This window comes from Gallus gallus, chromosome Z (assembly GCF_016699485.2).
Source record: "Gallus gallus isolate bGalGal1 chromosome Z, bGalGal1.mat.broiler.GRCg7b, whole genome shotgun sequence".
Taxonomy (NCBI): domain Eukaryota; kingdom Metazoa; phylum Chordata; class Aves; order Galliformes; family Phasianidae; genus Gallus; species Gallus gallus.
The window spans coordinates 52287682-52305992 of NC_052572.1; the positions used below are offsets into that span (position 1 = coordinate 52287682).

General features: G+C 37.1%; 1 protein-coding gene across 8 annotated transcripts in view; it reads right to left on the reverse strand.

Moving 5' to 3' along the window:
• LNPEP (leucyl and cystinyl aminopeptidase) overlaps positions 1–18311 on the reverse strand; it is a 53336-nt gene that overhangs the window by 10231 nt on the left and 24794 nt on the right. For all 8 annotated transcript variants that reach the window (XM_424862.8, XM_046905711.1, XM_046905710.1 and 5 more), the window contains 9 exons: positions 15259–15390; positions 13169–13289; positions 12401–12555; positions 12079–12192; positions 9883–10014; positions 7747–7878; positions 5893–6053; positions 3128–3216; positions 668–848 (listed from right to left, as the gene is read on the reverse strand). In XM_424862.8, coding sequence (XP_424862.3) covers positions 668–848; positions 3128–3216; positions 5893–6053; positions 7747–7878; positions 9883–10014; positions 12079–12192; positions 12401–12555; positions 13169–13289; positions 15259–15390 — 1217 coding nt within the window. The remainder of the gene's footprint in view (positions 1–667; positions 849–3127; positions 3217–5892; positions 6054–7746; positions 7879–9882; positions 10015–12078; positions 12193–12400; positions 12556–13168; positions 13290–15258; positions 15391–18311) is intronic.

Genomic DNA, 18311 nt, shown 5'->3' on the forward strand with positions numbered 1-18311 from the left:
TAACACAGTAATAGGTGAACAGAGAGAGTAATAAGAAATGCTTTAGAGGTAGACATTTTTGTATTACGTCAGCAAGAAGACAGTGACACTAACACGTCTTCAATTAACATAAACTGAAATAGGTAGAAAGGCGTAAAAATGACATCCAAAAATATTTATCATAAATGAAGGTACTCAGCTAAAGGAAAGTTCTATCCAAGAGTCATCTACATCATTCAGCCTCACAACAAGTAGTGCCAACAGTGAAAGAGCAGGGGAGCAGCCAGTAAAAACTTGAAAGGCAAACCCCTTCCTTGTCTGAGGAGGAATATTTCTTTACAGAATACAGAGAAAAAAACCCAGCAGACTAGCACACAGCTAAAGAAAATAATATCTTCCAGCAATGGAAGCTATCATGTGCCTCTGGGATGCAAATAAATGGATTCTGCTCTAAGAAAAGAAAAAATGACAAAAAACAGGGAGATGACATCTCATATCAATATGGAAGCATCATTGAATAATAATAATTAAATACAAAAATAGTGAACAGTATACAGTTTTAAGAAGCTAATGAAGACTGAATAAAAACTTCTTTAAAGCAGTCATCACCACAACCCAGGTCTGAATCTTCAACTTGGAAAAAACATGAAATTCATATTAATTACTTTTTCCAATTCAAAAGTCTTACCTTGCAAGGCTGAAAATATTGTTGATCAAATTGGCTCTGTCTTTAGCACTTAAAGCAGTGTGATTTTTTTTCAGCAGATCAATCAGTGTTTCCCAGTCTTCATCATAATTGACTATGTAATAACCATTCATGTCCACATTGAATTTGATCCATTCTACCTCTTCTGGAAGTTCAATGACAGCTAATGGATAGATAGCCAGTTAGCAGCAGACACTAAGACACAGCATCTGTTCTTTCAAATCCAAACGTATGAAGTAGAGAGTTAATAATTCATTTTCCACTCAACTAGTACCCCCTATTATGAGGAGGGATAGCTAGCAAAAATATTCCAAGTGAAGACTCCAAAATATTGGACTGTACTTGTTCATCTTTCCAAGCTACATCTGACTGAATGAACAATATAATAATCTGCCCCCTACTGCATCTATGCATGTTAAAATACAACAAAGGAAAAAACAACATGACATGTAACTGCCACAGCACTGTTGCCACAGCACTGTGAACAATTTTTATAAGCCCAGAAACAGATAGGAACACTTTTCATTCATGATGACTGTGTGCAACAGATAATAGGGCACACCCTATTACTCTTGAGAGCAGGACAAGTATTTTAATACGCTACATCAAGCCTCAGGCTTGACAAGACAGTAAGTAAAATTAACACTATTATTCTATAGTCAAGGCTTGTGAGTTATTATGTATTCGACTATTACAGTTAATTTGGGAGAAGTAAACTACTCACAGCAAAGTTAAAGAATAACAGCAGCAGGTGATAGGAGAAGGGCTAAGCTATGCAAATGATAGCGTGCTTTCAAATGAAAAGGATAGTTTGTAGGGAAGGACAGAAACAAGTCAAGCTTTAAGAATTGTGAATTAATCATAAGAAGTATATTCATACGATGCTTTCATATTGAATTCATATCCACTCTTGCACCTTTTAACATTGTGCAACCAAACCAGTTAAATCTCCATTGGCATCTGTAGGCCTTACTAGTTAACAGAGATTTTCTGTTCAGTGCTTCTTTCTAACCACTTTGTCCCACTCTCACATACACAATTACCAGTGATACATTACACAAATAAACTGACAATCAGGAATGATTAAGGTGGATGAAAGGACAAAATCTAGTTTCAAAGTCAACTAGATATAAAAAAAGAAAACTTTGGGGAGTGAGAGAAAAAGTTCTTTAATTCAGTTAATTCTGTAATTATTGTCCAAGCTTTCAATCTGCAGAGCAAATGCAATGTCCTTGAAATTTAGTAAACATTCTACTCAGAATTCTTGTGTGTGCTTCTCCTTCTCTTATATCCTGCACACCCAAATTTCTTCAGTGAATGAAAAACTACTATGATGAACATGGGATCACCAACAGGGACATTTGAAATCAGGCTACTTACCTATTAATTATGAAAGATCAAGCACATATTCAATTAAACAACTTTGTTTTTCCATTCTGATAATTCACAAAGACTCCTTCTAAACATCCAGGACAAATTAAAAAGTTTAGGAATAATTGAGGGCTTTGTAAAGTTCACATCAGAATGGCACTAACAATATGCTTATTTACAGTATTTATACCATTTCTAAAGTCACTTCTGAGGGCTCAAAATTTGTAAAATACAGTAAATAGCAAACATGTCAAGATCAGCTCTACGCATCTGATTCTTATTTTCTGAAGTTTTATTTCAAATAGTAGAGGCAGGAGATAGATTTATGAATTAAATCTAATTGCAAGTTAAATACAATGTATAGGAAATTCAATGAAGAAAAAACATTTCTTCACTGAGACGGTGAAAGACAGTGAAGAAGAGTCACTTAAAAATGCAGAAAATTATCGATGTCAGTGGAACAAAGAGGGAGACATCTGAAGTGATTTTAGCACAATACTATGTGACACTGTAAAGCAACTATTCACATGGTATGGAGAAAAACAGTACTGAATTTAAAAACAAAAAAAACCAACAACACACAGACATGTAATTTAAGGTTCATCTAGCTAATGCAGCAAAAGCAGAGTATTTATCTGAAAAGACCACAGAGTTTCAAGTTTTACAACAGCTTTCTCAGAAGCTTAATCTGTTCCAGATGGAATGCTTTCTTGTAACAAGAAACAAAGTAAATAATATTTGAGCTGAAAGCAACTTCCTCAGATTTCAGTACACTGGCAGAGCAACTCTAATTGTACTCACTCCCTGAAGGTTATGCAGCTCAAGACAGTTTGGGCATGCATTAGGATAAGAAGAGAACAGGATTTAACAAATTCCAGACCTGTGTTTCTGTCCATGTTGTTGTCAACTCTTTTAACAACATGGTCTGATGACAGAACTCACTGCACTTTAATCTGGGTCTCTGCATTATTTTGTACTCTATGCGTCTTCATCTTCGCCTCCTACGCTCAGAAAGATCAGTAATCTGCAATACTTAAATTAAAATGGCTTCCAAAGTTTTGAGTCACATACCTGATTTCTGGTCCAGTAAATATGCATTAATGCAATGGGTAAAGTTGCACCTGTTAGTCGTGTAGGTGAGAGGAATATCCCAGAGGTAACTACAAAGAGAAGCACAGATTATGCACGATTTATTATTTGCCTTGAAGGCTGCTGTGTTTTGGTTTTTAATTTAAGCATTTAACACATTAAGATTACACTGCATGCTGCATAATAAAGTATAAAAAAACACTCATATAATCTGAACATGATTGACAAGAAAACACATATGGCTTTTTTTTTTTTTTTTAATTATTATTCCTATCATGTTGAGAATACTTCCTAATACTTATTTCTTAGTTCCAGCATGCTAAGTAACTTGTCCAAAGTAACGTGGACAGGAAATCTTTAGCTTCTCTCTCTTCCCGTTTCATTAAAAGCAAACAAACAACAAAAAAAAAAACCAACAAAACAATTTAGGTTGATTCAAGTACAAGACAGGTTTCAAATCACGGTAATAGAAACCATAACTGACTGTACATCACCAGTACTGACCCAAGTGAACTGCAAACTGAATGAATAAATGCTAACTTGCTTCATAATGATTATAAGGACTTGTTTATTTAGTGAAAATATAACTTTAAGTCAGGCAAAACTAACTGTACATACACATTCTAGTTTGACAGGGGGCCCTTCTGTGAATGACTCACATGGAGCACTCTTCAAAAACTTTCCATGCACTTCCCAAACTGATACCTGCCAGACGCAGAATAATAATTAAGCCTAACAATCCCTCCCTCCCCTTACCCAACCATAAAATGTTTTCCTTCTTCCTCTCCAAAAACCCAAAACACAGCCCTGTAACTTTCCGCATTTCAAGAGACAAATTCCTTCCACGGTTTTAACTGTGGAATAAGATGCAGAGGATTTAGTTCCTATTAAGACTTTACATAACTGCATAAAACCACCAAAACCTTGAAAAAGATTCAAGCTTACGATACTTCATTTTGCTACAAAATACAGTTAAGTTTCATAATATAAGACATATTTGCAATAAATTCACTTCTTTTACAATTAACAGCTGCCTCACCTTTGCTTCTTCAGAATTTATGTAAGTACTTTCTTTTATCTTTTGGTACAATTAATATTGCCTGTAATCTATTCAGCCATTTGCTGTCAAGCACTGGTGCCATCTTAAACATTTTTAAGCCAAGGAAGTATTCTGGGTTTTATACTTTGCTGTAACAAGGCACAAAATGCACACTGTACACTGACAGAAAGGAGAAGCAGCTCTACATCTCTAAAGAAAGGGAAATCAGCAACTTGTACAGACTTCTGCAATGCAGCCTTTTTCAACTTCTCATTAAGCACACACTACCTCCTGAAATTAAAAGACATCTTTACCTGTGAGGTTAGGCTTTGGATATCAAATAAACTGAGCAATGCATTCTACCGTTTATCACAAATCATCAAGTTAGGCTTAAAAGCTTCAGAAAACAAGAATCAGCTTACAAAGGAAGCCCACAGAATATTAACAGTTGCTTAGGTGGAAATAGGCATGGATCATCAATTATTTTTCCAATGCAGATATTAGACATGTACATTCTGTGCTAAATTATCTTATTCTTCATTATATCATTATTATTATTGTGACTAAGAATGCCAGGAGGCCTCCATGGATCAACAAGGAGCAAAAAGAAAGTCTACAGGGAGTGGAAGCAGGAACAGGTTACCATTATCGGTATTCCACATTGTAACATCATGTAGTGCACTGGGAGTTAAAAAGTTAATGCTCCAGTTCCAGGTACCTGTCCCAGAAGAGAAGAACTACCCACCCCAGAGGCCTTTGCGTTGAGAGAGGAGATAAAGCCACTGTCAAGGTCTCCTGATGTCTCTCTTTTCCCTTTTCTGATCATTTTGGCTCTCATCCCTGCTGCTTGTCCCGACCGCATGCCTCATCTCAGCATTAGTGTAAAGCCTTTCAGTTTTCGGACTCTCTTTCTCTCATTTAATTTGATTTATTAGCTTCAATTTCAATTACATTGTATTATAGTGTATTATCTTGCATTCCGATATCTTATTTAGTAAATTAGCTTGTTTCTCCTCAAATTGCTGCTGTTTTGTTTTGGAGCCCATCTCTCTATCCTTTTTCCCTTATCCCTCCACTCCGTTAAGTCATGGTACCAGGTCAAACCAGCCCATAAACCATTGACAAGCTCTCAATACAAGGACTCAGGCTGTTGGAGAAAGTCCAGAGGAGCGCCTCAAAGATGATCAGAGCGCCGGAGCATCTCCCTTATGAAGACAGGCTGAGAGTTGAAGCTCTTCAGCCTGGAGAAGAGACGGCTCCAGTGGGACCTTAGAACGGCCCTCCAGTACCTGATGGGAGCCTCCAGGAAAGCTGGGGAGGGACTTTCATATGAGAGTATGTAGTGACAGGACAAGGCGAAACGGCTTTCACTGGAAGAGGGTAGATTTAGACTAAATATTAGGAAGAAATTCTTTACTGTGAAGGTAGTGAGACACTGGAACAGGATGCCCAGTGAGGTTGCAGATGCCCTCTCCCTGGATGTGCTCAAAGCCAGGCTGGGTGGAGCTTTGAGAAGGGAGATGTTTCTGCCTACGGCAGGGGGTTGGAACTAGGTGATCCCTTCCAACCCAGATCATTCTATCATTCTATTTTCTCTGAATGCAAGTATTAAAAACACAGAGCCCAAAAACACAAACAAGAAAGGTACAAGACGAAAGATATCTGCAGGTAGATTTTAATGGATATAAAGTAGTAAGAAGGTAATTACCTCGTGTCTGATGTCCAATTATCTGGTTCCACAGAATACAAAAATTTTTCCTGATGTAATGAGATGATCTTTCCTTTTCGGTTAACAGTCACTAAAGGAAATCCTTTATGCAGAATCCAAGTTTTCATTAACTTTTTTACATCCAGTGTTCCATTGGTGATCTGTAAAAAAACAACCATAACGTAACAAGAACATGGCAAAAAAGGAATACAAGTTTTCAAACCTCTCTGCTTAACTTACCAACTACGTAGTTACACTACTTTATAGTGCTTTAACACTGAGTGTGTAAATTTCACACACAGCAATCTAGGGGAGAAAATGTATTTTATTTTCTGAAGTAGAGTATATCCTAGATAAGTAGTGAAAAGAGAAACTGGCAGTTTCAGTTATGATAAACTGGTACGTTGAGAAAATAGAGACAAGAACATTACAGAAAAGAAAGTTAAGGAAGCTCCCCAGATCTAACTTGCTGTCCCCACTTTCCCTGACACTATTGATATTACAGCATTTTGTGCATGTTTCAGACTAAAGACCTTTTCAAAATTCTGGCATGAATATTAGAAATTGAATTAATGTGATGATGTCCATATTACAAAATGATCAAGTTATCCTTCATAGTAAGCACTCTTGTAGGAATTCTCTCTCTCTCTTTTTTTTTTTTTTTTTTTGTAGTAGTAGTAGTAGTATCCCACTTAACCAGCCTTTGTATATCCTAAACCCTAACCTATTTTAAACGTTCAACATCTGTTTGTACTGTAACATCCAGCGGGACAAATACTTTATGATGTCTACATATTGCTGCCTTTCTACTAGCAGAAATGATCGTCCAACCTGAAAAAGACAATATGACCTCTAACTTACAACAGTACATTTTAGGTGGAGCTAGGAGAAACATAAGAAAATTAATGTATAATTATGGAAGCATCATACACCTTTCACCAACTCATGTTGTCTCTTTGTCTGGGTACCCTCATCAGCTTCCTACTTCTCACCTTATGGATTCAAGTTGTCTATTCAAGCCAACATTCAGCATTTTCTTGTTATAAACTGGAAAAGAGGAGTCTGAGAAGGAACCTCAGTGTCTATGAATGTTTATAAATCCGGCTTTCCTGCAGCCCCACCTCTGCTTGCAGAAACAGACACTGCCACTGACACAAAGTTCCACAAGGACAGAGCATTCCAAGATGCAGATATTTACAGATAGACTTAGGATTCAGCTTCTTTACGAAAAAAAAGTTTTGTCCTGCATTTAAGATGACTAATTTTAGTCTGGCTATAACATACTAACAATGTAACTCTAGAGAGAGTACATGTATACATGATGCTGAGTTTTCTGTGGGGTGGATATGGCAGTGCATACCCACTTACAGCACCCTTTCTGGGATACTAGTAAAATGGAGTCCTAAAAGCTACAGCACCTACTGTATTTATATGACCAGAGCGTGCTACATCTCTTGATCTGGTTTTAGGCTGTATGTGAGCACAGCCTCCCTCTGTGCTTGTGGGAACTGGGCAAGAAAGGCCTCTGCGGACAGTGGCTCTAACCCACAAAGTGCTGTGAGGCAGGAAGGAGTTGAACTGTGTAAGCACAAGCAAAGCTTGCAGGGGCAATTCCTCATGTGTCACAGACAGCTCATTGCTGGACGCAGCATCCCAGCCCAGTAGTGAGCAGGGGAGTGCCTTTGGACAAAGCCTCATCCAGAAGCACCACCAGACAGAACTATAATAAGCAAGAGTATTTATTTGCAGCATATTGTCTTATTTCTTTCATAAACAAATAAATAACCCAAAATGCACAACACAGTCTGAGAAGTGAAAAACAAAATACGAAAGCAGAGTAATAAAGATGAGTACCTCATTCATGCTGTCCCACAGGTCATCACTCTGGGCAGATCCATACTTGTGATTATGCAAATATATCTCAATGCCAGCTTGAAAAACATCTTTAGTGAGATAATGCTTCAGCATCATCAGAAGTGAAGCTCCCTTGGGAGAGGAAAAAAAAAAAAAAAGATAAATTACAGTTACAGAACTCATTGAAGAATATGTACATAATAGCTCATCCAGCACACACACACAAAAAACCAGAACATAGCGAGTTTTATCCCAAATTTTACTTTTCATTTAATCTCAAAATTCATTTCATCATCAGAATAATGATCTTAACACACAGCTGCTTTGGAAAAATATTTTCGAACACTTCATAAGCTTCAAATACAGTCACAAAAACGTCTAATACCATTTGAATTTTTTTCCCAATTATTTTGGAAAAATAGGTATTTTTGTGCATCTCCGAGGCTCCACATACAGTTACAAAGCGGGACAGTAATTTCTTTTCCCCTCTATTTACTACATCTACAAAATAGCATTTTCTAACTGACAAGTCTCCACAGGCTGACATACTTCTTTAGCAATATTCTTCTGCATGGTAGTGAACTGTACTTGTAAGACAGTGTTTGACATTTGTATGATTTTCATCTGCATCAAAAGCTCCCTGAGAGCTGAGCAGTTCCAGTTTCCAAGCAGACAGGAATGTTAGACAAAAAGGTGTTTTTTGTTATTTTAGACACATCGCAGCCACTAGCAAGCCTGAGGACTTGCATACTGGACTGCTAAATGTAGATTAGCAGCCATACATCACGAAAAGGTACCAGTGCACTATTGGTACTATTTTAGAGTAAGGATCAACAAACATTTAAAGGCAGATTTTCATGAGAACATGTATAGTTCTCACACACTCTAAATTCTAGGCTGAGAATTTAAGTAATATCTTGCCTGAAAGTGAAGGTTGCCTGAACTCTGTTGATCTAATTATTCACTGAACTGTAGGAATACCCCTTACTACAGGTTTTGAAAACATGGTCATTATTTTGCCTCTTGCAAAAATCCATACTTTAGTTCTACTTCTTTGTTTGTCTTACGGTCAAGCAGTTCCAAGCACTCTGTTGTTGTAGGTGGATTGCTGACTCACCCCAACACACTACTGATAGTCTGTAAAACAACCTGGCTGAAATAAATTTGCACACCAATTTCTACTCCAGACAATAAAATTCATCTGTGTCAGATTGTAGGATAGTGAAACAGTAAAACAAAGCAAGTTCTGTAACACAGTAACAGCCACATCCATAACATTGCAAACTATAACACTGCAAATGTCTTCCCATTCCAAGAACCAAAAGCATTAACTAAATAAGACACAGGGCACTGGAATACAAACACTACCTTCTAGTAAGCAGTAGTGTCCCCTGGTTTCTTATCAGACAAAAAAGTACAAGCACATACAGATACATGGTGCTGAAAAACTGACAGCTAATCCAAAAGAAATAAAAAGCTTTCCACCTGAAATACTGGTATAAGGGACACAATACATAAAACCTAAGATATCTAAGACAAAGTAAGTAAAAATTCAGCAAACAGAGAGATTCGCTCTCCCCAAGGCACTATGAAGGTTAAAAAAAAAAAAAAAAAGGAGGGAAGAAAAGGAGGGAAGAAAAGAAACCTCTCACATATGTTTCACTACAAATTAGAAATGGATATAATCTAGTTGAAGAAAAACAGGATATGCCATAACATCAAGCCTCCAGTTCAGGAAGTCCCTAAAATATTGATTTTACAAAGCAAGCTGTAAAAGAAAATGAAACACAGGTGCCTTTTTCTCACTCTTCTCTATAAAGCTGGTTAAAATCTGCTATCAGAAACCTGTACGCACAGCCGGTCATGTGTCTTACCCACTAGGTCCCTTCTTACATCTTCATAACTTAACTTTGTACTGAAACAAACGCCATGCAGAAGTGCGTTAAGTAAGCACAAAAATTCAATTTTCTTCTTAATTATAAAAACTGTGTAGTTGCTCATAAAAACTACAGAAAGATATTAGAGGTAGCCCCAAATGACTGCCTGTTAAATGCCTACTTACACACAATCCTATATTCATGCTTACAATTGCTAATACATCACTTTCTAATTATTTCTACATATTTTTGTTGTTACCTTTATGTAAGAGAGCGCATCAAACATTTCTTCAATTTGCTCTGATGACTGGACAGCAGAAGAGACTGGATGTGAAGAATTCAAGGAATCTTTCATCATAGCCTTGAATATTAGATTTAGGAAATCCTCATCCTAGAAGATAAACTTTTTTTAGTTTCTGAGAAGCTGGAACATACACAAGTAGAACAGTAAAACTCATCTTTGCCTCAGTCTTCCATTAGTCTGATATAGCACCGCTTGCCTTTCTGTCAGTGGAGGCAATAAAAGATTTGTCAGAATCTACATTCATGAAATCTGTTCTTTTCCTGCCATATTTCAGCAGTATAATCCGCCATCACCATTTAGTCATCATCCAGACCCTTAAGCGCTCATCTCAGTGATGTATATACAGCACTACTGAAAACAAATGTACCTAATAAACACATAATTATGTGCTCAATTTCAGATTTAGCTCAGCGTTTTCAGATAACTTACAGGAAACGGAGAATAGAAAAACATGATTTCTGTAGAATATTTTAATGTTAGAAGTCTGAAGTCTAACAAAATTATGAACAACAATGATGCTGTAATGTAACAGGATCAATGTACAGGATCCCAGTGCCAAAGTCTCTTCCTTCTTTCCTTCTGGATGACAGATATTTGAATACATTGTTAGCATAATGGAACAACCCCAAATGCTAACATTTAAACTGCTTTTAAAGAAGTTGACTGCATTCATATTTGTCCATTTCATTTCTTTGCGACTTCACCAAACAATTCTCTGTACAGTTTCTGTGTAGTAGACGTGGATCTTAATGGCTTATTGGAAAAACAGAGAAGACCTATATAATGAGATAATCAAGATATCTCTTATGGTTGAACATTTAAATCAATTTTCTTTGAGTGGAGAACTTGGAGTGATTTTTTGTGTTCAACAAAACACTTTTTGGCACCACCAAGTGGTAGAACAATGTGGGCAATGGCACCTTGTCAGGCACCTCCCAGAAATAACTACTCCAATGGCAAATGCGATCTTGTTAAAACAGTAGTCCAGGTTTTTTTTGCCCCCCTTTCAACATTTACATACCCCACAAGCAGAACGGATTTGGAAACATACTTTTAGTGGTCATCAAACACAACAACCACGCTAGGTCAAAGAAAAAAAAAAAATAAACACTCAGTTCCAAGACATAAATCTGAACCGTTAGGAACCCAAGCTTCTTAATGCACTAATAATGGTGAATTAAGTACACAGAACTCACGCCTAGTTAGAGGATGCTGACAAGGACACAACCCTGCAAGCAGGAAACAACGTGTACCAGTCAGGTTTTTAATCCTGTAACTAACACAAACTACAAAAGCACTCCTGGAAGTGAAATCTGGAGCCCTAATATCTTCTCTCCTCTGAAATACCCTTACCCAGGATGAAGAGTCTCTCCGCTGGCCCCTCCATGCAGTTCCATCAGTCATCATTTCTCTGCCTGCATTCAGTGACAGGGATGCTCTACCAACGTAGCTTCTACCCTCTCCTCAAGTGAGGAAAGATTAAATCCCTCATGTTTTCCGGAGCCTCAGAAATTATGTCACTCAGTTCCTGAGCAAGTTGCTAAATCACCAGACTACTACACCAAAAAGATTCCTTCTCCTTCAGCCATGTGCGTAAAGAGAAATGCCTTTGGGAGTACTGCTTTGTACTACTGGTGTAATGCAATGCTATCTGAATCCACTGGGTGGGGCCACAACATACTTTTAAACCAGATCGCTCATTTGTGAATCCCAAACTAATTCAGACACAAGCAGTTACCATAATGACAGTAAGACAGGAGTGATGCTTGGCATACTTAGTAACCAAAAGCTCTGGTACTGCCAAAGCCCATGGAGAAAGACAATACCGGCCAACAATGTACCTTCAGTACAAAGACTGTAAATTAGTATTTGATACGCATACGCATCTACTCCCTTTAACAGCTGATATTTTGCAGAACAATTTTAGCCTACATATATCACAGGTACACTAGTACCAAAATGAAAAAAGGTCCACATAACAAAAAGAAAGACAAAAACAAAAAACACTTCTAATATAATGAAATACAGTGTGAAACTGCAGATACAAGTGGTGCTCAAAGTAAACTTCAAATTAATCAGTCCTTTACGGTCAGCATGAAAAGAATATATCTTAGTAAAGGTGTAGTAAACTTAGTTACAGGGAGTACTTACTGAATGTAATTCTGGAAAAATCTCCTCCATCGCAAAGTACTCCATGAAAGTAGCAAATCCTTCATTCAGCCAGAGATCATTCCACCACTCCATAGTTACTAGATTGCCAAACCACTATGGAAGATCAAAAGCATAATTATTTTTCTGAAATAAAATCCAATGAGTACAGTGACACTCCAACCATCCTCAACTTTATTTTGTAGCAAAAATAAGATTCTTCAAAATATCAGTAAGGCTTTTGCATGAACAACTTTTAAGTGTACCTCCACTGTATACCACTAGAAAACCCCACCACATCTAAATAATGACCTCTGAAATCTACCTGATGGGCAAGCTCATGAGCTATCACTGCAGTGATTAGCTTTTTATCCCTTGCAGAAGAAGCATTATTGTCAAACAAGAGTGTTGTTTCTCGGAAGGTGATCAAGCCCCAGTTTTCCATTGCACCAGACTGGAAATCAGGAATTGCTACGAGATCTGGAAAAGATTTGAAAGAAACTGTTGAAAACAGATAGAGTTAAAACACCTCTCTATTTCGAGTCTGTCTATTCTACTTCATAATCCATAAAAAAAACTCATTATTTAAATTCTGTGGTGTGAGTATGCACTGGCATTTCAAGACCAGAGGCCCCATAGATTTATATATAGCCATGTTTCTTCAGCAGTATTTCATGCAAACAACTTAAAGCACTACACAGACACTGCCTATAGATACTGCATGCACACAAGCAAACAGGAAACACTACTGACACTATTCAAGGCAACACGATTCAAAGACTGAGAATTTTCCATCTTCCTATCAAAGCTCAGTACAGTGAACTACTTCTGTCATGTTACATTAAACTGTAAGTAACTCAGTGTCAAAAGATTACAAATATTTTCTGGCTTGCAATTCAATTAATGTTTGCACTCCATAAGCTGTATCGTGAATTTTTAAAATAATTTCTAAGGAACTTTATTTCAGAGGTATTTTATAATATTTTTTTAAAAAGGAATAATAAAGACATTTGAGAGGAATTAATGTTCCCCCACATTTTTCAAAACTGATTGGGGTTTCATTTTACGCTTAAAAAAGTTCAAAAGAACTTACCTAATTTTTCAAGAGGGTAATTTATTAAGAAGTACTTTTCATAAAATTCTAGAAGTTTCACTGCTGTGTTTAGAGCATACTCTACTTGGTTTATATGCTGCGGTATGGCATGGACAGACACCTAGACCAAACAGACAAGAGCAATGATTTTGAAACTTACAATTATAAAGAAACTTACACAAATTCAAGTGGTCAGAACATTCTGAAATAGATACAACACAGTTTGTGCAGTACAGATACAAGTTACAGTAAGTGGTTATAAAGCTGTACTTGAAGATCAGATTTCTTTGCTAGAGTTTATTCACTAGTCAAAACATATACAGACCATCCAACTGACTGATGTGTATACAAAAACAATTCAAGGCTGACATCTTTAAGGAAGATATTCAGGAAGACTCTGTACAAACAGAAACTGATCCATTTTCCCCTTTTATTTTCTCCTGTTAACCGATCCTCCTTGCATACTTCAATTATCTGTACGTTAGGCTATGAGTATGAAAACACTAGAATCATCTACAAGAAATTTTTGCAACAGATAATAATTGGCACAAAATTCATCCAATGCCACATCTCAGGTATGGCTACTTTCGATATAGTGCAAAAAACACTCATAAAAATGGATTGGTTACAGTCTCCCGTTCATGTCAAAGTGGCTCTATCAAGAAAGTAACTTCCATTAGGATACAGATTCATCCTGGTTTGGATGCCCTTGCATAACACCAAAAGGTGTTGAGAGTAGTTTTCCTTCTTACAGTCTCCAATCTTGCCAATAGAATAACTCACCAGCTGCACTCTAGCCTGACGTGGTATTATCATTCTTATGTTTGTCCTCAGTAAGGTGGTAAGTACTACATATTGCTAGACTCTGTGTGGTGTCTTCTAAAGCTCTGCTAGACTTCCTTAGCTTGGCAAATCTTGTTTGGTCAGAATAAAAATAAACACAGAGAAGAATCACTCCATCAGAATACATCATTCATTCTTTCTCCTCTCCCACATGCCTTGGCCTACCGTAAAATACTTCCAAAATACTGATGATCTGTGCTAAAATCTATTATAAAAAACCGAAAGCATACCACATACAGTTGTTTCAGGCTTTCTGCAAACAGGAAACACTGAGTGTAGTGACCAACTTCCTTCCTCCCTAGTAAAGAACTGGCTACATTTGCCAAAAGAAATTTCAACCACAGAGCTGAATTCAAGTCACAAGGAAAAAAAAAAAAAGAAACTTTTCAAGCTAGATCAAATGAAGTCTGTCATATTCAGATATAGTTAGAAATACTTGTCCAAATTAGAACGAAATTCTACTGAACAGCATGTTTTTACATCTGTATATTAGAGAAATATAGATCATGACGTTGGTTCACTGGACTAAAGGGTAACAATTCTCAGTACTCCTTTAGAAAAGGGCTTCTTATCCCACTACGATGCTACTGCTCCCTATATGATACTGCTCCTTCTCAGCACTAAGTAGGTGCTTACACTTCCAACATTTCACCACAAAAGGGCAGTTCCTTCTACAGTTATGCAGTCATGAAAATTACTGCTTACACGAAACTCCTGGACTAACGAAGGAACATTTCCTAGAACTATCATGTTCTTTATTTAGTAACTTAAATGGCACACATTGTAGAAACTGCTCCATGACCTTAGGCTATATCCACAAAGAGAAAATAGCATGCAGGCTTCCTTTAGGAACTGTACTGTTTCTGTTCATCCTCCAAACTCATACCTGTATGAGAGGAATCTCTCATTGATCAAGCATTAAAACTAAACATTTAAAGCTTCCAATTAAGAAAACTTCAAGGAATTTTACATTTTCTGAATATCTACTATTATGTTGAGATCCATGCTGTAGAAGTCTTCTGAATCTGACATAAACCCAAAAATCAGTTCAATCTGCAGCATATGATCATTGCCTACCACCTGTGATAAGCACAATGAAACCAAATAAATAAATAAATGGGGGAGGGAGAGAGTCATTCGGTATTGTGGAAAGTTTGTGTTCGCTTACTGACTTTTCTATCTGCTATAGGTTTATTTGGATGGACTGGGAGAGGGTGAAGGGTGACTTAAAAATAGACTAAACGTACCAGACTCCCGTTTGTTTCCATACTGATGTTTTTCAAATCTGCAACAACAAAGGCTACCAGGTACGTGCTCATTTTCAAACTCACAAAAAATTCATCTTGTACAATTCCCTTTGTCACAGGAGTAGTGGCTTTCTGCAAATAAAAGAAAAATATTAACACAAATAAAAGAACACTAAAATAAATTAAATAATTTCATTTAGGTGGCTAAGAATAGTTCATAAGCAAACATACAGAATATATTTATATTTTAGTTATATTTCTGTGGAACAGATAAGGCCTATGACCTTCTCATGGTGTAATAAAGCATGAGAAGCTTGGAACATTTTAAGCCTATATACCCCCAAATTACTTAATAAGCTTTTAATATGAAGTATTACCAGACTGCCTTGTTGGAGACACCCGGTATCTCATTTAGTTCACACAAAGCCCCTAGTTTAAGCTCCTAATTCAACAGAAAGATTAGTATTAATCCGCAAGAGCTTTAGGCTAGAGACACAGTTCAGTATAGCCTGCTAAAAATACAGGCACTGCATGAATTAAATATTTGTCTCTCCCTAGACTTCTCCTCAAAATTAGGTAAGTAGACATATTCCTTATTAAAAACAAAGAAATAAAGCAGAATGATTCTCTTTCTGCCTCCTCACCCACAAATTGGTAGAGATTTCATTTGAAAAAGTGAAGAACACATGCCTTCCAAAAATTCCTAAGTACTTTTGTTTCCAGAAACAATCAACATTTAAAAATAAAAAATAAATTTAAAAAAAAACCTGAGAAACAAAACCCCTCTATTTTTAGACGGGATTATTTCAAACCAAACAATGGCCTAACACTTAACTGCCTCCAAAAAATTAACTGCCAGACTGAAAGAGGGATAAACACTTAATTCTGAACGGAGATATAATCACCTGGTCTGACCACCACATAGGAGCAGAAGTTTAATCCTGAACCTCTTTAGTCAATTAAAAAATATCTGTCTTTACCACAGCTTTATTTTCATAAAGACGTGACAGAGGTGATACCCTGACAGAGAATCTAATGTGGCTGCAGATAAACTCTTTCGAAAACGGAAAAAAATCAATCACAAAATGCCACAAACCCAAAAGACATAGTTTCTTCTAGCTTGAATGTGTCAGCCACTAAATACTGCTGCATTAGCTGCATGCATGCTAGTTTCTGAGCTCTCCTGCTCATGCAGATATTTACAGAAAATGATGAAGCTCATCCTTTAACATTCTCCTTCATAAAATAAGAACTCTGATACTAGTTCTCTCCATCCAACATGGTCTGTTCTCCAGACCCAAGTTATTCTACAAAAATCTGTATTTTTTTTCTTAGCAAAGGTTTGTTTAAGTGCTTATTTTCACAAGAAAGCCTATCCTAGTAGTGATCTCATCAATGCAATACAATTTATACAACATGATCCCTTTATCCACATTTCATTCTGTGTGCAAGAACTAACTCGCTAACCTATAGTACTGCACATACTGGGTGTACTGGGACCTCATACTACCTAACAGAATACCTAAGTCAAGCTAAATCTAAAATTCAAGACATTGGCACATGCTAGAACACTTTGGATAAGAAAAGTAAGGAATAAACCATGCCAGTAAAAGGTTTTGCATATAGAAGTTGATACTGCTAAAAGAGCTTGTTGATACTGGGAATACCTCAGATAACATATTTTTCCATTGAAACTGTCAAGTCTAATTTCTTTATTTTGTTCAGCCAAAAAAATAGCCTATGACTTCATGATTTTACTGATTCACAAGCAGGGGAGACCAAGTTTTCTTGACAAATTACAAAACCCAAAGGGACCACTTCCAAATCTATTTAAAAACTGCATTCTTAGATGTAATATAACAGCAAATGAGCGTAGGTGACAGGATCTTTCGCCTGTGGCAAGAGGTAGCTAAGCAGAAGAGATTAGTATTTAAGACAGCAGAAGGCAATTCAAGTGGGATGACAAACAGGAGCAAGAGTCAAAATCCCAAGAAGATGACAGAGAGACATCATGTCATTTAAAAGGAAATTTGATGGCAGGACTGCCATCAAGTCACTTGAAAAATGATTCTACACAGACCGTGGTGACAGAAACAAGGAAATACATGCATGTTTTCTACGTAGTACAGGAATAGCTAAGCCTACAGTTAAGGTGATTGCAGTGGAATTGCCAGGACACGGCCTGAATCAGTGGTTGAGCACCAGGTGAGAAGGCATGCCTAACCCAGAGAGCTCAGGTGCAAGCAATGCACCTGAATGATCAAAAACCTGTATCCACTCCCCTCTCATCCTCATCTAAGGGTTAGCAGTGGAGGGTGCAGCACCTCTCTGGATGGAGACTGCACCCCTTGAGCCACTGCCAGTCATTGGAAGGGGTTAGCCAATTTTCCCTCTTTATTACCTATTACTGCTCTGTAGTGCCTGTATCCCACTCAAAGGCAATTTCATCACCTTCTTTTGCCATACAGGTGACCAATCTGGAAAATCTATAATATCATTGTTTATGATAATATGAGTACACAACATCAACCTATTTTTCACTGCAAGTAGAAAGGGGAGAAAGTCACATTTCCATGGCTCAGACACAGGGTTTCAGCTCTTGGTGATTCTGTATGAGGCCATGAGAAGGACAGGTGGGTGTCTTCCAGCTCAGGATATTTTACTCTGTTCTGAATCCATTCTCATATTCTTTATTACGATATCTATCAGAAATGAGCAAGGCAGAATATACAGGAAACAGAGCAACAGTAAACATTCTAATGTAGTGTGGTGCAGTAGGAAAGCTGCAAAGAATTTTGGCTCAAGTGTGTCTTTCCGAATACTCATGAACTGTGGAAGGTACACTTAAGAATACGATAAACTTTTAAAAACCATTTGCAGTTTGCTTGGTAAATTTGCTATGTACAAGCAGCAACAGCAAACAATAGTTTACTGTTTCTACATAAAAAATTACAGCAGCAGTTTATGAAATCTGCTTAGCCACTTGTCCAATAAGTAAGCAAGCATCCTTTCTTGTCTACATCAAACATGAAAGTTGTCCAAAAGAGTCTGCA